Source organism: Biomphalaria glabrata, chromosome 3 (assembly GCF_947242115.1).
Source record: "Biomphalaria glabrata chromosome 3, xgBioGlab47.1, whole genome shotgun sequence".
Lineage (NCBI taxonomy): Eukaryota > Metazoa > Mollusca > Gastropoda > Planorbidae > Biomphalaria > Biomphalaria glabrata.
This window is the reverse complement of record NC_074713.1, coordinates 39,156,548-39,181,847: the sequence shown is the minus strand read 5'-3', so window position 1 is coordinate 39,181,847 and position 25,300 is coordinate 39,156,548. Positions and strand designations below refer to the sequence as shown.

Genomic DNA, 25,300 nt, shown 5'->3' with positions numbered 1-25,300 from the left:
AGTGACTAGATCTATCATTGAGCTGTGACTAGATCTATCATTGAGCAGTGACTAGATCTATCATTGAGCAGTGACTAGATCTATCATTGAGCAGTGACTAGATCTATCATTGAGCAGTGACTGGATGTATCATTGAGCAGTGACTGGATGTATCATTGAGCAGTGACTGGATGTATCATTGAGCAGTGACTGGATCTATCATTGAGCAGTGACTAGATCTATCATTGAGCTGTGACTAGATCTATCAGCAGATACTAATTGGTGACAAATCATGTACTTACCCAGCTTAGAGTAGCCATAAGTAAACAAACAGCCATCAGCACCTGCAACCACAGCCTGTAAGATTTCAGTCAGGCTTCCAGCACAGAGTTCAGTCTGGGAAAAATACATACAAGGAGGACGAATTAGCTTTTAAAATAACAGAAGGTACAAAAATACTTTTAAGAATCCCATCAAAGCTTATATGATGGAAATAACTGCACATTTAAAAACATATTTCTAAGTACTGTAAGATTTATTTCATTTTAAACTATCAAACAAAATAAATTAATTACCACTAATGAATCAATTGGTTAATTTTTTTTTCAAATGATTCCTGTTTTGTTAGGGACAATGAATAATTAAGCAAAGTTTCAACTTGACCCGAGAATTTAAAGTGAGAGAAATAGCGTGTACAAAATTTGTACCAGACAGACATACATACAGACAGACTGAGTGAGTTGATATAAACTTTGTAAAAATACACTTTCTCTAAATAGTCTCAGCGACCTTGGTCATATATTAACGTGTGCCATATTTGTCGGATTGGTGATATCTAGATGTATATGCAACGTTGGTTCATATCATATGTCACATTAGTGACAGATACTAATTTAATTTATAGAGCGCTATTAAAAAACATAATGTCACATTGGTTAATATATACTTTGTAGGTACTATGTCATAATAGCTTTACAAGTAATACTTCTTTCAGATAATATTACATATAAAATGGTAGATAACTTTTTGAATAAATAGCAAATATTATGTAAAAGATCTGAACACTGTAGATAATCGGAAACTCTAAGCATGATTCAAGAAACAGAAAGGCCAAGAGATGTAAGGGACCACACACAATAATAGACTTCAAAGGTACAGGGCAGTTCCTTCTAAAGGACATCTCCTAGAAGTGTAGCAGAGATGGGAAGGAACCTTACCAAAGAATCATCCGGAGTGTAAACTGAGTCGAAGGCAAACATTTTGGGCACCGCTGCTCCGGCTCTCCTGTTGGCCGAGGTCATATAACCGCTGGCCGTGGGGTCAAATACGGTCACTTGCTTCTTCCTCGGGTCGGGGGAGAGGAACGAGGCACCCTGCTCCCCTTGGCTGCCTGTGGCGTTACATATCTTTAGCATGACCTTGACCTGTGAACAGAACAAGAGATAAGATTCCTCAAATAAAGTTAAACACAATTTGTCAAATGTCTCGTACAAAAATTAGGTCTTTATAGATTACTAGCCGACCGGCGGCATAGCATACGCCGCTATTTTGCAGGGCCGGTCTTAGGCCACTGCAGCCTATGTGACCGAAGGATCCGCACTTTCATGGAACCCGCGCTAATTCAAGGTGTATAAATTATTAAATTAAACCATTTTATAACTTAAAACAGATTTCCCGCGCACTCCTGTCGATTTACCAGGAGCTACTGGAAATCTCCCGAAATTGCAAAATATACGAAAAGGTCCTTAAAATATACGAAAATACATAGAAAAAAATTGTCATTTTGGGGTGTCATTCAATATGGAAAACGTCAATCCTACGCGCTATTAATAAAAACGGCATTATGCATTAGCCGTAATTGTGTAATCAGGTAAAATAAGCTTCTCGCGCCTCAAACTAATGAAGAATTACTTGATGTCAACAATTCTCAAAGATAGATTGTAACATTTGGTAATTCTTGCTATTGAGCGTGATCTATGTGGGAAACAGAATTATTATGATATACGCTAGGCTCGTAAAGTAATTATGTGCGTAGTAAATAATGAATAAAATGCATAGACGAATTTATTTTCTAATATAAACTCTTAAATTTGACTTATTGTCCGCTTCCCTACCCAAACTTGGACCCGCGAAATCCGTTTCGAATAGGGCCCCACAATGCTTAAGTTTAAGTCTGGCCCTGCTATTTAGTGTTTGCAAAATGTTTTACATGTTTCGGATGTTCCTTCAGAGTTGACGATAGTTTACATCCTAGTCCAAACCTCCCGCATGGGATGGGAGCGGGCAGGGTTTGACAGTCCAGCGCGCAGCCATCCGTAGCGAGATGTGAAAACGTGTTCTCCCCCCCCCCCTTTCTTGTGTTTTTTCGTGGGGTGACTATCCGCAGAAATAAGAGAGTGATCTTCACTTTACTTCTTGTTTGACCTTATTAGGGAAGAAGAGAATTATATATATAGATACTATTGGGCACGAACGGACATTGTCCATTTCTGTGGTTGAGTTAGCTTAAAAACAATATTTTAAAATGCTTAAATTGTTGTTTTTTTTTTCTTTAAAATCTTGATTAAAAAAATCCTTTATAACATCTCTTTTAGGTGGGAGTTTAATTCATAGACAGAAATATACAGACAGTCCAACGACATCACCTCGAAATAACGCTTCTACTGCTTCAATCAAATGTAAGCAGAGGTTTCGAAGGACCGGATAACGGCGCGGGCCGGATATGGCCCGTACGTTGTGCATTACTAGCGCAGTGGAATATGTTTTTATTACATAGCATGCCTTATGAATTATGAAAAAAGTCAAGTTCCACTTTCAGACGTTATGGCCTATAGGGCAGATGATGTAAAGATCATCTGTTTCTGTGGCCTACGGTTAACGAGGGTGTCATGTGGCTAGCACAACGGCCAACAGCCTTTACTTTTCCCCAACTAATGTCAGGTGCCCATTAGAGCTGGATGGACTCAGAGGCGGCAAAAGATCCCGAAATTTGGAAGCCAAGCGCTTTACCGCTCAGCCACCGCGCCTACTTCTTATGTCTTATGTAAAAGTTAAACGATCGAGGATTTAAACAATGAGGTAAAAAAAGAGCAATCTATCATAAAACGCCCACTCCAAACACACACACACACACACACACACAAACAATTCATAACATTATTATGGTATAAGCGTTAAGATAGTTTTATTGGAGTCAATCCATGGTTGAATTTAGAGCTTGCTTTTTTTTTTTTCGAAGCTTGAAAATTATTTTTTTTTTTCATTTCTTCCGTCTTTGCTCATCATATTTTTGTTTCTATACAACAACATCAACAAACCAACAACCAAACAACTCTTCCGATGTCCCTGGCTGAATGGCAGCTGACAATGACCTACACAGATGGAGATTCTAGATCCCAGAGATCTCTTGCAGTTTACGTGATGCGCACTATCTAGTGTGTAATGTCAAGGACGGAATAGATTTTTTGTCTAATGTCCTGAAGACATTCCGTGTAACAAAACGCCAGACGTCAACATAATGATCCTGGCGGGAAACATCAGGGGAAATAACTGCATTCTCTCCCTTAATAGCCGAAAATGATTTTAGGTTTTTTTAAAAAAAATTATGATTGTATTTTGTTTCAATGTCGGAATGTAACAATAATACACACAATAATGACAAATATTGATAACAAGGTAATATTAGACAAAGCCATGGAAGGATAAACAATGTATTGATTTCAACAGCAGGTCAATTAGGGCTTTTATATTTTATACTAATACTTAACAAATGAGTTTAAGTGATGATACAATATTATTATTAATATAGTGATAATTATCCCTTTGTTAATTGATTTCGTTAGACCATGAGGTCGTAAGGTCCAGGGGTGTCCAGGAACAGCACTGATAATTGTAACAGGGTTCAGGGACCCAATTATATCAGTGATATGGTTCAGAGGCGCTACTATCATCAGTAATGATACTTTTATTACAAAGCTGTATTTGTCAACAAACATTCTTGAATGACAAACTGATAAATCTTGTAGTATTACGTTCGACCCTCGCCTGGGCATCTCTTCTTTTCCTCGTCCAACTGCATTTCATCGAGAAGCGAACTATTCATTGATAGACTTTGGTTTCCTAGACCTTGGGGGTTGGAAAGTCTCCCGTCTAACTGCACTTCCTCGAGAAGAATCTGCATCAAGTTCGAACTTATCATTGATAGACTTTGGTTTCCTAGACCTTGGGGGTTACAACCTGCACTTCCTCGAGAAGCGTCTGCATCAAGTTCGAACTTATCATTGATAGACTTTGGTTTCCTAGACCTTGGGGGTTAGAAAGTCTCCCGTCCAACTTAACAGTCCAAATAAAAAGGATTGCATGCAGGGAAGGCGAGAAGACGCGTGGGGCGGGGGGAGACGAAAAAAGTAAAAGAGAAGGGGGTGAGGAAATTAGATTTCTGTCGCCATTTGGTGGCACGCGGAGAAACGAACCTTTGCGTCTGCTCTTTACTGGTGATGTCTTAGCCTTACCCCTCCCCTCCCCGTATCTCCACAAGTCTTCCTTCTCTCTTACTTGTAATTTATCCCCCCTCCCTCTCCAGAACGAGGCTGTCCTCGAAGACGAGGTTGAAGAGTTATCGATGAGATGAAAAGGGAAAAGACAGACGAACAAAAAGGGAGAGGGGGGGGGCGAAGGGGAAGAACTCAATGGTCGATACTGACAATAGCCAGGCGAGGCCATGAAGAGTTACCTTTTATGCCTTTAGATCTATGGACACAAAAGAACGCAAATCTTAGGCAGACAAAAAACGGAAAGAAAAAAAAACAGACTTGTACACAGACAAAAAGTCTTTTAAGTCTTGTTTAACTAACTTCTGTCTTTTTTTTTTTTTATCTCGATTCGCTTTCTCCTCCACCACCCCTTTCCCCTTTTTTTAAAAGTTATCCTTTCTGATTTTCAATAGCGCTTTTAGTCTTTCAGATCTCAACGTGGGTGAGGAACGGACAGCACTATAACAATAGTGTCTTGACCGGGGGGGGGGGGGGCGCTTTCAATAGGCCACCGTTGATGTTTCTAATACAGATTATTATTGGCTCAAAAAAAAAAAGCTTCACTAATACCCGATCATCAAGGCAGGAATACGTCAGCTCACACATTGAAACCGAGAATGATCTCACTATCATGAGAGAAATGAAGTTTTATCATTATTATTCTTGTATTACTATGTGTAAAATGGATTGAAGATGTTATTTAATGTGTCACAACATTAATCAGTTCATTTCAAAAACGTCTTCAAAAGTGGGTAAAATTATATAAGGGGCATCATTCTACGTAAGTCCGGCCCTGCCTACGATTTTAGCGCCAACGGATTGTCTAGCTATTTTTCTAGCTAAATAATGCTAAATTTCCAGCTTCTGTACAAGCTAACGCTGTGTATTAATTGTACGCTACCATTAAAATAGTTATTTCCCTTTATTTTCCTGCATTAGACGATCGGATTATGGTTCGTGCTAGTGGATTACTACCTTTATAAACGATTTTATAATTGAGTTCTTCATATGATCTCCCCTTGCATGTGTTTCGTTTTTTCATAATACACATAATTTTGTGTTTTTTTTTTATATTTCAGAATTATGAGACTTCTGATTGATTACCTCCCTTAGTAATTGGTCGTATAGTCGAGCCTCTCTCTGAGCATTGGGTCACTGTAACACCACACCCTAGCCTGTCTATGCACTGTTTAATAGGCATCCACTCTCTGATCGCAGTCTACTCAGGGGCGCGACCCTCGGCACCCGGTAGTCATTAGGACTGACTAGAAACGAATCTTGCTTACTCAAATGAGAGGGCTGAATAGATCTGTGTCCTGTTTTGTATTGTCCTTTTCAGCTCTCAACTTGAGGGGGGAGGGAATGGGGGTGAGGAGACACGAAATATTTGTTCTCTCGCTTGATATCAATTGATTGTTAGCACCCTCCCCATTCCCCACGACCATTTTGTTTTCTGTCATTTATTTACCCCAACCCACTCTCTCCCTCCCAAAAACCTCCACCCTAGTTCCATCCTCAAGAGCAGATCTAAATAAACATAGAAAGTGAACTCTAGTCTTTGCCATAACTATTCCCCGAAATCCATTCCCCCCCCCCCCCATACAGACAACGTTTCCAATTTACTCCCCCCCCCCCAAACACCCACCAACATCGTCGCATCCATAAGGATAAAAAAAATACGATTACTTTCATTGATACTGGCATCATCAGTGTCTGAGAGTCGCCCCTGACTGTCACCATCAACTCGTGCTCACCCCCTCCCCTCCCTCGATCCCAAAGCGTCACATAAATGCAAACGAATAAGCACTCACTCTGGTCAGAGGCGTGACCCGCCTCCCAGCCCCTCCTCGCTAAATACAATTAGATGTGAAAAACAGGAGCACCCCAACGCGATTAGTGATAGCTCATAGAGATCCCAGAGAAAGGTTTATCAGTGTCTGTGCGTGCGTGTGTGTGTGTCTATCCCCGCGTGCGAAGTACGAGAAGAAGGGCGCGACAGGGATAAGGCTAAAGAATGGGGCGGCACACTCTTGTAATGGCCATCCGAAAGTGATGAGCCCTCCCCGGGGGCGAACAAATTAGTGGCCATGTTGTGTATCGGCCCTCAAGGAGTTGGACCGGTCAAGCCGGAGACCAAGCAGCTAATGGCCGTCACGAAGACTCCTTGGAAGATTGCTCATTTACGCTGTTGAAAATAAAAAGGAACTGGACATCGTGTCATGTTAGTGGTCAAGAAATATGTCCTTGTCACGAATATCAAGTTTGGAGAGTAGGTGATAAATATAATTAGTCTTTCTTGTAGCTATAGACTAGTGGCATGAATTCGAAGTGGTCAAGTATTATCCATGGGCAAGTATTGCTAGCGGTCTAGTACTTGCAATGGTCAAATGTTTGAAATGGTTAAACATTTGTAGTGGTAAAGTATTTGAAATGGTCAAGAATTTGTTGTATCAAGTATTTGTAGTGGTCAGGTATTTGTAGTGTCAAGTATTTGTAGTGGTCAAGAAACCGCCAAGCTAATACTTATTGACCGCAACATTTAAAGTGGACAAATGGTATGTAGTATTAACCATTTATAAAACGTAACTGTTTCGAAATGAACTCAACATCACCTTGGACACTTGGTACAAACCACCAGGGATAGTTGACTACTGGCCTAATAGTGGTGTTAATACATATACAAGTAACACTAACCACAAGTTTAGACATTTGACCATCAGCAGCGAATGACATCTCTAAATGTAACCACCAATGGTCACACCATCAGAGCCATTTGACCACAAGTAACCAGTGTACGGATACTAACCATTCAACCAACAACCAGTGACGTCAGTAAATGTTATCACCAATGGTCACAAGAACAGAGCTATTTGACTACAATTAACCAGTGTACGGATATTGACCAGTTTATGGACATTGACCATGCAACCAGCAACCAAAAGAAAGTCAGAAAATGTTATCATCTAAAATTGCCACACCTCCATGGCCATTTGACCACAAGTTACCAGAGTACGGACACTGACCATACAACCAGCAACCAGTGACGTCATTAAATGTGACCACCAAATAGACACTTGACCACTAGCTACCAGGCTGATGGATTTTATACTTACGCCTAGGCTTCACAATCTGATTACCCAGGGACACATCTCTCTCCACCGAGCCCCTTCTCTCTCTCCCTCTCTCTCTCTTGCAGTATTTACTGACAAAAACTCAGACTCTCCCCGTAAGAAGCGTCGACACCAGAGCAAGAATCTAATTATGGACAGACGCTTGAAGACGGAATCGCTGTTTCAATGAATGATGAAGAATCTAGAAAAGCTAGGTACAAGGACAGATGGAAAGATAAATATCTAATGCAATTAATAGGTCAAAAGTGTATTTCCACCTCTTGACAATTGTTCTCTTAGGCTCCCCTTTTTTTTTAATTGCAATTCTATATAGACGTAAATCTATCTATCTATCTATCTATCTATCTATCTATCTATCTATCTATCTATCTATCTATCTATCTATCTATCTATCTGTCTGTCTGTCTGTCTGTCTGTCTGCCTGTCTGTCTGTCTGTCTGTCTATCTATCAATCTATCTATCTATCTATCCTTATCTATCTATCCTTATCTATCTGTTTATCCTTATCTATAGGATTATCCTTCCGTCAATTTTGTCACTCCGTCTTTTTGTTTGTCCATCTCTCTATTCCGTATATCTCTCTATTTCGTATATCTCTCTATTCCGTATATCTCTCTATTCCGTATATCTCTCTAATGCTATCATTGATTTCTCCTAGACCCGCCCCCCTTCTCTATTTACTCTAGTAAGCTGGGTAATGATCTCATTTATTCGTCTCGAGTCAGTCCGCCATGTTTTTTTTCCTCCTCTCGTTCTTCGCAAATATCCAGAGAGTGAGCCCCTGGTCGAGTTCAAACATTCGTGCAGACGACTTACGAGACTTAAGACTTCGGAGCCCCCCCCCCCCCCCCCCCCCCCCCACAAACTCGTCTGAGTTATTTAGTTGGACATTCTATGCAAGGAGCTACTCCCTCTGCTCATTCATTATGCTCTTCCGGTTTTGGTATCTACAGCGTCCTGTGTCAATAAGAGGTGTCTATATGTTGGATTCTTTTATTGTGCAGACGATATATTTGTAGTATGTTTCCTCACCAATCTTCCGCCTTATTAATTTATGTGATCAAGACTTCTGCTAGATCTACATGGTTTTGCTGAAATGTTTTCCACCGTGAGCTATAAATCCAGAAATATTTCCAGACAAACAAAAAAAAAATACTTAGAAGAGGCAATGAGATCAATAAAAACGTCTCCAAGTTGTCGCCCTTAGCCAGAATCACGTGACAATATGGTGCCTTCATATTCGGGGGGAGTACTTGCAGGCAGGTTTAATCTACTCGAATCAAGGGACATAACAAAACAGGGGCAAGTTATAGGGATGAGGAAGATATTGTGCCAGAGTTGTGTGCCTTTGCCAACGGTAGCCGGACCTGTTCCGTTTTATTGGAAGGAAACGGGAGAGGGGGGTTTACTGTACCCTCCAGTATTGAGAGTGAGAATGACCCTATTTCAATAGTAAATTGAATCAAGTTCTATTTCCTCTTTCCACTGCCATGCCCCAGAACGTTCTAGTTTCCACTTTAACTAGATGAGCACTCGATACCACCACAGTGGAAAGGGCGTAAAGGAAAGAAGAAATGACATAAAAAACAGATATGACTCTAAACTAAAGCACCCTGGAGATATGAATCATTTGGTAATAAATATAGCTTGAAACAATAAATGGGGCGTCCACACACATAGGGAACAAGAGGTTTTGAGTTTTCAACAGGAAATATTTGTGTATAGAACAGGCTCCTACTTTTCAATTTAACATAGGATGCACAACTCAGGTTATAGATACATTTCATAGAAGGGTGGTAACTTTGAGTTTTTCATAACATCGCATCGGCGGCCCCTTTTCCACTTGTCTTAATTCCAGCGCTACTTGTGGAGCCACAAGAGAAGTGTTGAGGTACGTGGTGTGGCGGAGGGTCACGAGGTCAGGTTTCAGTGAACACGGGGGAGGAGGAGGCCGCCGAGTTGATTAGTGAGTCCCAATGTACTCACCCCCTTCCCCCAAACCCAACCGAGCAAATAAAAAAAAAAGGTTGACAGATTTATGTCTCTGAGGTGGGGAATAGAAGAGGGGGGAGGGAGGGCTAAGTTATGTACTTAAAACTGGTGTCCAGCATGGGAAGGTGAAGGTCACATCCGAGTACATGGCTTCACAATAAAACTAGCATACATAATAAAGGTCACGAACATGTGGGCTGGAGAAACTCAAGAGTTGATTCATTCCTAAAGAGTTGATTCATTCCTCAAGAGTTGATTCATTTCTGGTATTAATTCTGTCGTAAAGCTTAGGAGCAAACGTTGTCAAGGGATATAAAGTTTTCAAATGATTCGATAAGTTAAAACATAGATGGATACGTTTGACATGTGAAAAAAATGGAGACAGGAAAGACCCTCCCTCACTCTTTATACTGCACACAACACGTGACTTAGTTAAAGAAGAGTCACAAGAAACTTGGCACTGGAAGACCCAGGAGCCAGAATAAATCGGCTACTCCCAGTAAAGGCAAAAAAGTTGCTAAGTCTGATCTTGAACTCGAGGTCTTGGACCTCAGTGATTAAAGGCCGTCGCGCTAGCCACTGTGCTATACAAGTACTTAAAATAAAATACGTTTTTAAGGTTATCTTTAGTTAGTTTCAAATTGGTAGCCATAGACCTAATTCTCTACACAAGGCTCATCTCCCTTTAGCTAGTACAATTTCTATATTTAAAAAAAAAAAAAAATTAAATACGACTAATTGATCAATTAATTGGTCATTTTTTTTAAGATTGATTCGCGTGTCGTCATCGACAAAAATAATTGTGTAAAGTCTCAACTTGATTCGAGAATGGGGAGTGGGAGAAATAACGTATCCAAGATATGCACCAGACAGAGTGAGTTGATATAGGCTTTGTAAACATAGCGGCTAAAAATTGAATACACATAAATATGTAAGAAAAGTTTGGACTATTACTTTATAGTATCTGTTCAGATCTAAAGATGAAAAAGAAGGCTATGTTCTCAAAGGTTGAAACTTAGAAGAGGATCTTATCAAATTTAAACTGTCTTCTCTATTTAGTACTTCTTTCAAACCTTGCAAACTACAGGCTGCAGATGATGTAAAGATGGCTGACGGTTAATGAGGGTGTCCTGTGATCAGCACAACGCCAACAACTATAATATTTATTTTCCCAACTAAAAATTTCCTGAAAATCTCAAAATTCAAATTCCCAGTCTTCACCACGATTCGAACCCGAGCCCCCCCCCCTCCTGAAGTCAAGCACCTTACCACTCACCTACTATGTCCCCAATTAGTACTTTGGTGGAATCATTTAAAGAAGGTATCTCTAACACAAACTGTGTATAGTCAATGAGAGATGACTCCAGGCAACGTGTATACATAGTTTTGGTGAAAGTAATTAGCATACAAAAATAATAATAATTAACAAGTATTGAATCATGTCCTCATCGTGTCTGAAATGTATACCCTCCCCCCCCCCCCCCCCCCAAGCCGGCACATCACACCCAATACACATTTCTGTTTAGTTTATTATGTGTAGCATTAAAAACTTCAACAGCTTTGGGGTGACAACTCCCTTTCAATCCAAGGCGCCAAGTCATCTTTAAACACTTCGAAAACATGTTTACCGCATCAAGCGAATGTGTGTATATCTTTTTGGGGGGTTGTAAATCAGATTGACAAGCAAACTAAAACCAAACAATCGTCTGCTAATAGTTTCTGCTGTCCTACAGTGGCGGGAGAGTTGAAGCCCAAAGGACACGGATTGAACGTCGCGGACCTAAGCAGAAGCACGATGGTCGACGGAGTTCCCAAGAGCCGGTGTTTTGTCATTAGCTGTCGCTTGCACAATTCCAAAACTTTCGCGCGGGACAAGGGGGAGAACTCTGGTCATGACAGCAGACGAAAAAAAAAAAAAAAAAGAAATTCAAAAACATTAAATCCGACCAATCTGAGATTGACTTGCCTTGAGATGAGGTTAAAGGTCAAATGAAAACGTTTTTATATCATAGACGAGGGGTTCTTTTATTGTTATTATTGTTGTTATCATTATCATTATTATTATTATTATTATTGTTGTTCAGGTTAAAAATTCCTCTTTACAGCTTGCAAATTCTTCATCGGATTTAAAACAACAAACAACAACAAAAACCTTAAAAAAAAACCTGGGTAGACACGGATCTCGAAAACGGCTCTTTTCCTAGAAATTGGACAGTCTATCTAATGACTAACTACTTGGCCAAACAGTGCAAGGGAAGACGTACAACAAAGTTTGTTCGAGAAGTTTTTTTTAAAGTGTCTGTCCAGTGGGGAAATGTTTTTTTTTATAAAACTAAAAGCAAATCTACGCACTACAATTACACTTAATTAGGAATCCCCTTCCCACTTCTTTAGACTCACTTTCCCACTTCTTTAGAGTCACTGTCCCACTTCTTTAGAGTCACTTTCCCACTTCTTTAGACTCACTTTCCCACTTCTTTAGAGTCACTGTCCCACTTCTTTAGACTCACTTTCCCACTTCTTTAGAGTCACTTTCCCACTTCTTTAGAGTCACTTTCCCACTTCTTTAGACTCACTTTCCCACTTCTTTAGAGTCACTGTCCCACTTCTTTAGAGTCACTTTCCCACTTCTTTAGACTCACTTTCCCACTTCTTTAGAGTCACTGTCCCACTTCTTTAGAGTCACTTTCCCACTTCTTTAGACTCACTTTCCCACTTCTTTAGAGTCACTTTCCCACTTCTTTAGACTCACTTTCCCACTTCTTTAGACTCACTTTCCCACTTCTTTAGACTCACTTTCCCACTTCTTTAGACTCACTTTCCCACTTCTTTAGACTCACTTTCCCACTTCTTTAGACTCACTTTCCCACATCTTTAGACTCACTTTCCCACTTCTTTAGACTCACTGTTCCCACTTCTTTAGACTCACTGTTCCCACTTCTTTAGACTCACTGTTCCCACTTCTTTAGACTCACTGTTCCCACTTCTTTAGACTCACTGTTCCCACTTCTTTAGACTCACTGTTCCCTAGAAGATAGTGGTTCAGGGCGGGGTTGGGGAAGAGATGAAGGGAAACAAAAAAAAAAGTGATTTTGCAGGTAGAGATCAAATCAACAACTCTCGCTCCCTTTAATCAGAAAATAATTAAGCCTCTCTCGTTACCCTTGTTTAATTTCCTTAGCATCACTGCATCGATATAAATAAATATATAAATAACTAAATAACTAACTAAATACATTGCTGCCCTGGTAAAGTGTCACTGGTGAAAGTACCTGACATTAACACTCGATAGATGGACAACCTACAAGCCTCCTATGGGTGTTGAAAGGCTTCATCAGCCACGGTTCACTTCACTTGCTGAGGCCTCACTTTGAAACATTACAAATGACCTACAGCAGTTGTTGCAGTTCATCTTGGACCGAAAGCCACTCACGCGTGAACTATACAGCAGTAAACAAACACACACCGATACCACAGACCTACTAACTGTATCTACCAGGGATAGTTCCTTCACCCCCGACCCACCCCTCAGCCAGACCGCTCTCACTTTTCTTTCATTTCTCTTTATCAGCACTATCAGGTGCAGTAGTAAACAAGGGACAGGGGCTATTAACACCAGAAATGATCACAAGTAGTCTCCCCTTGAGTTATAAATAAATTCCGACACGGTTCTAGAGTAGGAGATCTTTTAACTTGCGTATGACTAATTAGGCTAGTTTGTTGATAGACCCCCCACCACCTCCCTTTCCTCAGAACCCTATTTATTCTTTCCTTTATCCCGCCTTCCGGCCATTTTCTTTAAAAAAAAAAATGTTCCCTCGTACAAGTATTTGATAAAGTGAGCATTAAAAATTTGTTTGTTTTTCTCTCCCGAAGAGTTTGTTTGTTTCTTCGTTTGTTTGTTCTATTCTCATGTTTCTACAAACACGGTCTGTTGGCCTCGCTTTCAACGTTACACGTCATCAAAAAACGGAGCTCAGCAAGGGGAGATTACAAAAAGGAAAACGAGTAGTGCGAGCGTCGGGAACGAAAGCGGAAGTTTACCTGCAACTGGAATGTATTAGTTAAACAAACATATAGAAGAGTTCACTATGACGAGGTGCATGATGGGTAGTATGTAAATACAGTGTTCACTCACAGTCTCAATGGCTGGTTCCGAAATGGAGTCTCGACCTACATTTTAATTTAAACCATTTTTTAAATGCGTGCACAAGTCGCAATAATCTCTCACATCGCAAACAAACCAATCAATAATAAGTTGATTTCAATCTGTTTTGGGTTTTTAAATCAAACTAAAAATCAATATATTCTCATCTGAATCGCATTATCAAAATCGATTCAATCATTCCAAATCAATACAAAACAATTAGGCAAGCGCAACTGACCTATGTAACAAAGCATCATTCATTAATCAATACATTTAGTTTTAGATCTACGCTTATCTAACTCCCATCAATCACTGGACTATGTAGTCAAGCATGCAGACAGCAGGTCAAAGCGCAGGCCCACACTCGAATCAGTTAGCCACGTGATTTAGAACAACATTATTATTGACTGCATTCCAATTGTCGTAACACATATGCTTATAATCATTTATCACATACATGCAAATAATAAGGTAATTAAAAAGGTGAATAAATCCCTGAATATCTTTTAACTCATCTGCCATTAGGCCTATAAAGATGGACGTGGCTACATGTTCTAACATTTAGAATAGATTATGGCTAGTTTTACAAGGAAAAAAAACAAACCAAGACATTCAGAATAATACATTTGTCGTGATAATCTATAAATAGATCACTAATTAGTGTGTCAATCGCTAACGAAAGCAACAATATTTGTATCGCTATAGAATCTATTAGAAACATCGAATTCAGTTTTTATACTTCGCTGTGAAATATGTGTTTCGTAGATTAGATTTTTTTCTATTTGTTTTTGTTCTTAATTTAATTAGACTATAAAAATAAATAATAGGATGGAATTGGTTTATAAAAAAAAGCCATAGTGAGTCAGCCAGTCAGTCAGTGATACAGGAAGGTTAGTTCTGCCAGATGTCACTTCACTCACTGCCTACAACAATGAAACAGGCTGTACATTTCAGTAGTTCATGGCGTTGACAGTCAACTTCCGTCGTAACCTGTGACCCCCCCCCCTCCTTGTATCTACTTATCATGTCCACACCCCTTCAGAGAGGAGCGCCCCCACCCCACCCACCATTTTCGACATCCTTTTTCTCTCCAACCTAAGGCCAATATCTCCTGAACCTCGGCTGACAGACCAACCAGTGACAGACCAACCAGTGACAGACCAACCAGTGACAGACCAACCAGTGACAGACCAACCAGTGACAGACCAACCAGTGACAAACCAAAGAGTGAAAGACCAACCAGTGACAGACCAACCAGTGACAGACCAACCAGTGACAGACCAACCAGTGACAGACCAACCAGTGACAGACCAACCAGTGACAAACCAAAGAGTGACAGACCAACCAGTGACAAACCAACCAGTGACAAACCAACCAGTGACAGACCAACCAGTGACAGACCAACCAGTGACAGACTGACCAGTGACAAACCAAAGAGTGACAGACCAACCAGTGACAAACCAACCAGTGACAAACCAACCAGTGACAGTGCTGACGAATGACGAATGGATACCAAAAGTTAAACAAGGGTGAATGTCGATGAGTTAACATCTATGGTAGTTTCAGAGTGTGAGTGTGTGAGTGTGTGTGAGTGTGTGTGTGTGTGTGAGAGAGAGAGAGAGAGAGAGAGAGTATCTGAGAGCAGGAATACAGATTTCAATGTCTTAATTTTTTTTGAAAAGACAAGAGATTACCACCAGAAAAACTTGATACAGTCCAAACAGGTTCATCGGACCACATCGGGACGCGATTGTTTTTGTCCCAATAACCAGATTCCAGCATAAACTGTTTCGGTTTCGGTGTTTTAGGGTTCGGTCTGAATAAAAGGATTGATCCGATGGTGCGGTCAGAGTAACTGGATTCGACTGTATGTACAAATCTGAACAAGATCGTACCAGCGAATTCGCGATAGCGCTAGCAGTACCCTCTCCCCCCCTTCTCATTTCCATCCAATCAGGAATCCGCCCTCGCTTAGTGACATTCACTAATGAAACTTTCTATTTGACTTTGTAATAAGACAATTGAGTATGTAAATTATCCCTACCAAGGGACACACACACACACACACACACACACACATGAATATCGACTGATTTCAACCATATTCTCGCATTCTGTAAAGAAAGGAAAGCTTCACGCGCCAAGCTGTAACCATGATCCCTTCGGTACCAACCAGCTTCCGGTGACCATCATCACGTGACTTATGACAAGAGCCGAAACATGAAATGTCGAGAAAAGAATCTTCTGAAGTTCACACGTCTTGCCCATGGCTGGTTCTCTCAAGTCACACGTCTTGCCCATGGCTGGTTCTCTCAAGTTACTCGACACGCAACCGCTGGGCTTCCAAAGTCCCACGAACAGATCTATCAAAAGTTTGAATACCTCAAGATCCACAACTCAAGAAAATCTTTTAAAATAATAATTATTATTATTATAGCTTTTATATAGCGCTACTTTCATGCTCAGAGCGCTACGGTCATATATCATTTGTGGACTAGTGGGAGGGGGTACCTGGGAGAAGGTTTTCCGTGCTGCCTGTAGGCGCTCAGTAAACACAACTCTGCACGAGTCGGATGTCGAGCCTCGAGCCCCCTTTATAGGTAGCCAAGACAAGCCAAGTTCAAGCTTACTTAGCCTCTCGACCACGCTTCCCAACTAAGTCAAATAAACGTAATGTTTAAGAAAAATATTTCACTGTACCAGTTATAGTTTATGAGCGGGAGAGATGTCTGGCTAGCTGCCACTAACACCTTTTCGATTCTTGTGTGGTTTTAACGATTCGAATTTGAAAATAATCGGAATCGAACTGCTTCAGAGGTTTCTGAGATCGACCACTTTGAGATTATCCCAATAGTAAACCGACGTAAAGAAAGCGCGTGTCGGTTAATCTTTCCCAGGCTTAAAAGCAGACGTGAAAAAAAAAGGCGGGAAACAGACGGCACGTGCAACCGTTAGGCAGAAGGGAGATAACTTTTTGTTTCTGACGCGTTCACTCGCAGAAGTATTTATTTAAATGGTAATTTAAACCGGAGTTATTATCCCCCCCCCCCCCCAATCTTTTTATTTGTTCGTTCAGTTCGCATTGTCCAGAGGTTGTTCCTCACTTCTTCTAGAAGCTTCTCGAAACTTTGATGTGTTCTTTAGTTGAAATGTATTTATGGTGAATACCGTAACTATTTTATTGGGTCGGTGCATTGACAAGTGTTTGGTAAACATTCAGCTCAAGAGTGCTAATATTCAAACAATTATGACGAAAATGGCGCGAAAGTGTGTGCTATGAAAGTGTGTGCTACGAAAATGTGTGCTATGAAAGTGTGTGCTACGAAAATGTGTGCTATGAAAGTGTGTGCTACGAAAATGTGTGCTACGAAAATGTGTGCTACGAAAATGTGTGCTATGAAAGTGTTTGCTATGAAAGTGTGTGCTACGAAAATGTGTGCTACGAAAATGTGTGCTACGAAAGTGTGTGCTATGAAAGTGTGTGCTATGAAAGTGTGTGCTAGAAAGTGTGTGCTACGAAAGTGTGTGCTACGAAAGTGTGTGCTATGAAAGTGTGTGCTATGAAAGTGTGTGCTAGAAAGTGTGTGCTATGAAAGTGTTTGCTATGAAAGTGTGTGCTACGAAAGTGTGTGCTACGAAAGTGTGTGCTATGAAAGTGTGTGCTATGAAAGTGTGTGCTAGAAAGTGTGTGCTATGAAAGTGTTTGCTATGAAAGTGTGTGCTACGAAAATGTGTGCTACGAAAGTGTGTGCTATGAAAGTGTGTGCTATGAAAGTGAGTGCTATGAAAGTGTGTGCTATGAAAGTGTTTGCTATGAAAGTGTGTGCTATGAAAGTGAGTGCTATGAAAGTGAGTGCTATGAAAGTGTGTGCTATGAAAGTGAGTGCTATGAAAGTGTGTGCTATGAAAATGTGTGCTATGAAAGTGTGTGCTATGAAAGTGAGTGCTATGAAAGTGTGTGCTATGAAAATGTGTGCTATGAAAGTGAGTGCTATGAAAGTGTGTGCTATGAAAGTGTGTTAGGAAAATGTGTGCTACGAAAGTGTGTGCTATGAAAGTGTGTGCTATGAAAGTGTTTGCTATGAAAGTGTGTGCTACGAAAATGTGTGCTATGAAAGTGTTTGCTATGAAAGTGTGTGCTATGAAAGTGTGTGCTATGAAAGTGTGTGCTACGAAAATGTGTGCTACGAAAATGTGTGCTATGAAAATGTGTGCTATGAAAATGTGTGCTACGAAAATGTGTGCTATGAAAATGTGTGCTACGAAAATGTGTGCTACGAAAATGTGTGCTATGAAAATGTTTGCTATGAAAGTGTGTGCTACGAAAATGTGTGCTATGAAAATGTGTGCTATGAAAGTGTGCGCTATGAAAGTGTGCGCTATGAAAGTGTGTGCTATGAAAATGTGTGCTATGAAAGTGTGCGCTATGAAAGTGTGTGCTATGAAAGTGTGTGCTATGAAAATGTGTGCTATGAAAGTGTGTGCTATGAAAGTGTGTGCTATGAAAGTGTGTGCTATGAAATTGTGTGCTATGAAAGTGTGTGCTATGAAAGTGAGTGCTATGAAAGTGTGTGCTACGAAAATGTGTGCTATGAAAGTGTGTGCTATGAAAGTGTGTGCTATGAAAGTGTGTGCTATGAAAATGTGTGCTATGAAAGTGTGTGCTATGAAAGTGTGTGCTATGAAAGTGTGTGCTACGAAAATGTGTGCTATGAAAGTGTGTGCTACGAAAATGTTTGCTATGAAAATGTGTGCTATGAAAGTGAGTGCTATGAAAGTGTGTGCTACGAAAATGTGTGCTATGAAAGTGTGTGCTATGAAAGTGTGTGCTATGAAAGTGTGTTATGAAAGTGTGTGCTATGAAAGTGTGTGCTATGAAAGTGTGTGCTATGAAAGTGTGTTATGAAAGTGTGTGCTATGAAAATGTGTGCTATGAGAGTGTGAGCTATGAAAGTGTGTGCTATGAAAATGTGTGCTATGAGAGTGTGTGCTATGAAAGTGTGTGCTACGAAAGTGTGTGCTATGTAAGTGTGTGCTATGAAAGTGTGTGCTATGAAAGTGTGATTTGGATCGACTAGTACAGCTATGTTTCTTGTTGTAGATTTCAAACTGGGACCTGACAACTTGAATCAAAGAAAGAAAACATCTGCGAAATATGAGCGCCACGTTCATACTACAGAGAGGGTAGTATTGAGTAGGAATGTTTAAAATATGTCTTGTACTGACTAATACTGTCCTGTACTGTCTAATACTGTCCTGTACTGTCTAATACTGTCTTGTACTGTCTAATACTGTCTTATACTGTCTAATACTGTCTTGTACTGTCTAATACTGTCTTGTACTGTCTAATACTGTCTTGTACTGTTTACTACTGTCTTGTACTGTCTAATACTGTCTTGTACTGTCTAATACTGTCTTGTACTGTTTACTACTGTCTTGTACTGACTAATACTGCCTCGTACTGTCTAATACTGTCCTGTACTGTCTAATACTGTCTCGTACTGTCTAATACTGTCCTGTACTGTCTAATACTGTCTCGTACTGTCTAATACTGTCTTGTACTGTCTAATACTGTCTTATATTATAAGGAAAGTTTTATGTGTTTTTTTTTATTCGCTTTATGATATTCAGTTTTATACTTTTATAATTAGAAATGAAATACAGATGGAGAGACAGAGAAAGGGTGAGGGAAGAGACGGAGAGTGAGAGAGAGAAACAGCCACAGTCAGAAGGGGAGTGAGAGAGAGAAACAGCCACAGTCAGAAGGAGAGTGAGAGAGAGATACAGAAAGAGAAAAACAGAAAGAGAGCTAGAGACATAAAGAGAGACAGAGAGAGATAGAAAGAGAGCGAGAGACAGAAAGAGAGTTAGAGATATAAAGAGAGAGAGAGAGAAAGAGAGAGAGAGAGATGTGTAATTGCATGATCTTATTTACTCTCCTCCATAACATCTCTGTCACGTGACAAACATTCACATTATCCTCCTTTCGGTTTTATCGAATCTGTCATCTTCCTTTTCATCTTCACTGTCATCGCCTGTCATCCACGATGAGTCTTATCAGAGAAACTAGCCCGCAGTTTGGACAAGCACTGCTTTCTTAAACTCATCTGCTGCTGCTGGTGTAGTGGTGGATGATGATGTTGCGTCTAACTACCAGACGTCAACTGACAGGGAGCGACTTAAAATAGTTAAAACATCAATCTCTTTTATTTTAAGAAATATACGAACCAAACTTGGAAAGAGGATGGTGTGACCTGTACAATGATCAAGAGTTAGTTTCTGAAACTTAAGTAGCGGAGCGGAAGTGAAGACTGCAAACTAACGAAAAATGTCGCCATAAAAAACAAATTACAAAGCAAAAGTGTTTAGTAAAGAAACTGCCTGATTCAAACATGTCACGGTCACCCCATTTTAAGGATGTAGTTTAGACACCTTGCTGACTAGCGCAACCGGTAAACACAAGTTTTCCATGTTAAAATACATGAATTACTATGGTACTGAGCGTCTAGTACTCTAGTACAATGTTCATGCTGAGATACATGTACTGTGATACTTTTTGCAATGTATGTCCACTACAATGTGTGTCCACTACAATGTATGTCCACTACAATGTGTGTCCAGTACAATGTGTGTCCACTACAATGTGTGTCCACTACAATGTGTGTCCACTACAATGTATGTCCACTACAATGTGTGTCCACTACAATGTGTGTCCACTACAATGTGTGTCCACTACAATGTATGTCCACTACAATGTGTGTCCAGTACAATGTATGTCCAGTACAATGTGTGTCCACTACAATGTGTGTCCACTACAATGTGTGTCCAGTACAATGTATGTCCACTACAATGTGTGTCCAGTACAATGTATGTCCAGTACAATGTGTGTCCAGTACAATGTGTGTCCACTACAATGTGTGTCCAGTACAATGTGTGTCCACTACAATGTGTGTCCAGTACAATGTATGTCCACTACAATGTATGTCCACTACAATGTGTGTCCAGTACAATGTATGTCCACTACAATGTGTGTCCACTACAATGTGTGTCCACTACAATGTGTGTCCACTACAATGTGTGTCCAGTACAATGTGTGTCCACTACATACAATGTGTGTCCAGTACAATGTATGTCCACTACAATGTGTGTCCAGTACAATGTATGTCCACTACAATGTGTGTCCACTACAATGTATGTCCACTACAATGTATGTCCACTACAATGTGTGTCCACTACAATGTATGTCCACTACAATGTGTGTCCACTACAATGTGTGTCCACTACAATGTGTGTCCACTACAATGTGTGTCCAGTACAATGTGTGTCCAGTACAATGTATGTCCACTACAATGTGTGTCCACTACAATGTATGTCCACTACAATGTGTGTCCAGTACAATGTGTGTCCACTACAATGTATGTCCACTACAATGTATGTCCAGTACAATGTGTGTCCACTACAATGTGTGTCCAGTACAATGTATGTCCACTACAATGTGTGTCCACTACAATGTATGTCCACTACAATGTGTGTCCACTACAATGTGTGTCCAGTACAATGTGTGTCCACTACAATGTATGTCCACTACAATGTGTGTCCAGTACAATGTGTGTCCACTACAATGTATGTCCACTACAATGTGTGTCCAGTACAATGTGTGTCCACTACAATGTATGTCCACTACAATGTGTGTCCACTACAATGTGTGTCCAGTACAATGTATGTCCACTACAATGTGTGTCCACTACAATGTGTGTCCAGTACAATGTATGTCCACTACAATGTATGTCCACTACAATGTGTGTCCACTACAATGTGTGTCCAGTACAATGCCTATCTACCCAGTACTGTTCGATGCCATGCCGTTGAAGAGAACATCTCGTGTGGTCAAAGAGAGAACTTTAAGATCTGACAAGACAATCTACTTATGTGTACAACCAGGCGTCCAGTTTGACTGAGCTCGCGTGTCCATCAATCATCAAGGAGTAGTGACTGTAGCACGAGGGAATCGAATCAAACCGATTGGGAAACGCCCTCATTCAATAGTGAGTACAAATATAAGAAACAAAGATAAGGAGAGAGAGTGAGAGAGACAGAGAGAAAAAAAAGAGAGAGAGAGGGATGGAGGTAAATCAAAACTAATAGTTTTAAAGAAATTGTTTCACATTAGTGACAGAAACTGTGACACTGGTGTCTGTCTGAGAGCATTTAATAGCATTTCCTTCCTGTTAGTAGCTTTCACTGCCTTTTGGTAGAATCCACTGCCTGTTGGTAGCATTTTCTGCCTACTGGTAGCATTCCCTGCATATTGGTAGCATTCATTGCCTGTTTATAGCATTCACTGCTTGTTTCTAGCATTCCCTACCTGTTGATAACATTCCCTACCAGTTGGTAGCATTCATTGCCTGTTGGCAGAAATCATTGAATGTTGGCAGTATGCTTGTTGGTATCATTCCCTGCCTGTTGGTATCATTCCGTCTCTTGGTAGCATTCCCTGCCTGTTGGTAGCATTCCCTGCCTGTTGGTAGCATTCCCTGCCTGTAGGTAGACTTCGATGACTCTTGGTAGCATTTCATGCCTGTTGGTAGGATTTACAGCCTGTTGATAGTATTCCCAGCCAGTTGGTAGCATTTACTGCCAGTTGGTAGCATTCACTGCCAGTTGGTAGCATTTACTGCCAGTTGGTAGCATTAACTGCCAGTTGGTAGCATTTACTGCCAGTTGGTAGCATTTACTGCCAGTTGGTAGCATTAACTGCCTGTTTGTAGCATTCCCTGACAGTTGATAGCCTCCACTGGGTTTAGGTATATGGAAGAATTTGTTATGTTCTACAATACGTTTAGCACTGCATGTATTTCAAATGTGTTCAACAGCATTTACTTTCAAGTGATGGACATAGTTTGTAGATGTAATGTTGGGATTTACTCTCACTGTCTACTAGTGTGTGACAATAGTATAGTTTGATACGCGTATCATATTGCCCTTTATTAAATTTCTTCTACACAAAATCTCAACTTAAGTTGAAAAAAAAAAGTAAAGTTAGAAATAAAAATGTAGAATTATTTATTTCGAAAAATTTTCATTCTCCTATCGAGATTGAATCTCGCACATAAACTCGAACTGCGTGACAACACATTTAATTAAAATTTCAGAAAGATCGCTACATTAATTATTGAATTAATTAACATTAATTTTTGAATAAAAAAAATGGCGCCCATTTTATGATCGATTTATTTAGATGTTAGTTAGGATGGCTGCCTGGTCGTGCGGTTTGCGCGCTGGACTGTCGTTCGGATTTATCGATGGTCCCGGGTTCAAACCCTGCCCGCTCCCATCCCCCGTCGTCCTGCGTGAGGTTTGGACTAGGAAGTAAACTATCTTCAACTCTGAAGGAACATCCGAAACATGTAAAACATTTTACAAACAAACATTTTAGTTAAGATTTATATCTATATTTATATTCGATCTTTCGCCGTACACACACACATATGATCACATTTAATTATCTAGATTTCTTAGCCACATCTGCCTGATGTTATGATGACATCAACATGGCGCGGGAGGACACAGAGAACAGGGAAATTTGATGCAACGAAAAGTGCATTCTCCAAACCTGGGACTATGGGAATTGACTCTGCAACCCCAGAGACTTGGTTCACTTCTAGTTGTCAATAATTGGAATAGTGATTCTTTAAAATCATGAACTATTGTTTTATTCTGATGTAATTGTTTCATGCCTTTTATGTGATTTATTTATTTTGCTTATTCATAGTCTTTGTATAGTAAATCATCTTATAATTCGCTCGCACTAAATACCTCGTTTTTAATCTAACAGAGAGTTAAGCTTACTGAGCCTATTTGTGTGTGTGTGTTTTGGTCTATAAACAAACACACACTTCTTACACACACACACACTAACATGTATGTTTACATTATGTCAAACACGATTCTACGAGATATATGTCACATTTTGGTCAACATTGTCATGTCACATTTTGGTCAACATTGTCATGTCACATTTTGGTCAACATTGTCATGTCACATTTTGGTCAACATTGTCATGTCACATGTTGCGCTCCTGTAACTTTCGGAATGGAAGACATTGTCCTTTAACACCATGTTTCTTTATCATTGGGGGGCTCAATGTGATGAAGTACTGATGTTTTACGAAGGAGATATTTTAAACATAAAACAAATCCAGTGTTAGAAGCGTTTCAATTTCACTAACAATATGTTGAAAATGTGTTGTTGTTTTTTCGCGCCAAAGGAAAACAGGCAAAATGAATATCGTTTACCTCCCTATGTTTCCACATTATCCATGACCAGTGCCTAATTTCCCTTATTTAAATGGTAACAGTTTTTTTTTTGGTACGTCGGCTTACTCAGTTATCCTCCTACTGTATCTACACCAGTCACGTGATCACAGACCCAGCAGCTCAACTTAGAACTTTAATCTACTGCATGCTGCACACATTACAGTAAGTAGTTAATTGGTTACTGCTTACCTTCGGCTTCGATGTAAAGTTAACACATTTTTGTTTTGTAGCCAGGCTGGTATTCCCATTTTTGTGTGGCTCTATTTCTATTAGGATACTTGCTCTATTTTCACTGCAATTTTTTTGTTTCATAATTATTCTTCAATAAAAAAAAATTTCTTTGACAATATTTGATCCATTTCCACTAAAATTAAGTTTTATTTCCATTTTATTAGCTCTAGTTTCACTACATTTGTTCATGCAACATTTCTTTTCTATTCCCACTACATTTGTTCAACTTTCTTTTCTATTCGTAGAACATTTGTTAATCTAACATTTTTAAAATTCTATTCCCACTACACGTGTTCTAGTAGATCTAGCCCGAAAAGAGAAACAGGAGTCTCAAACTAGATCTGATTTGTTCTTAACTGAATCTTTTCCACGACCACAAACCCCCACCCTGGTCACTCCCATGGCTGCATGAGTCAGAACTTCCATCTGAAACATCTCTAATTCCAAACCTTGGTCGGATCAAACTTAACATAATCGCTCAACTGGAGCCGGACCAAAGAAAAAGTCCAAATTACTTCTTTCTTTAGACAAACAGGCAAATTTGAAGAAATCCGGGACTAAAATGAGAGCTACTTTAGAGTGAAGTGAGCAAAGCTTCTCCAATTCCCTTCCACTTCCCCTTGCTGACCAACAAATCTTCTCAACAGCACGCTGTTACCAAATCTGGACCAACTCCCCCCACATCCCAACAGCACGCTGTTACCAAATCTGGACCAACTCCCCCCACACCCCAACAGCGCTACCAAACACGAGTCCCTTCCACTTGAGTGCCCTTCCATTGCAGCAGACGACACCGTCTTGGAAATCAATCCAAACATGGGGACAAACTAAGTGGGGGAGAAATCCCTTTAGCAAGGGCAATTACTCCATCTCTACGGTATTAATTCCAATACGGCCTTTTCCCATAGTTACCATTGTCAGAATTCATTTTTAGAACCCACCCCCTGTTCTCCTCCCTGTGGTTTTAAATCT

The 25,300-nt window shown here is 40.1% G+C and overlaps 1 protein-coding gene across 2 annotated transcripts in view; it reads right to left on the bottom strand.

Moving 5' to 3' along the window:
- The window catches only part of LOC106057963 (kinesin-like protein KIF26A), a 307,846-nt gene that overhangs the window by 79,319 nt on the left and 203,227 nt on the right, over positions 1–25,300 (bottom strand). For both annotated transcript variants that reach the window (XM_013215332.2, XM_013215331.2), the window contains exons 9-10: positions 1,197–1,403; positions 282–375 (exon numbers count right to left, since the gene is read on the bottom strand). In XM_013215332.2, coding sequence (XP_013070786.2) covers positions 282–375; positions 1,197–1,403 — 301 coding nt within the window. The remainder of the gene's footprint in view (positions 1–281; positions 376–1,196; positions 1,404–25,300) is intronic.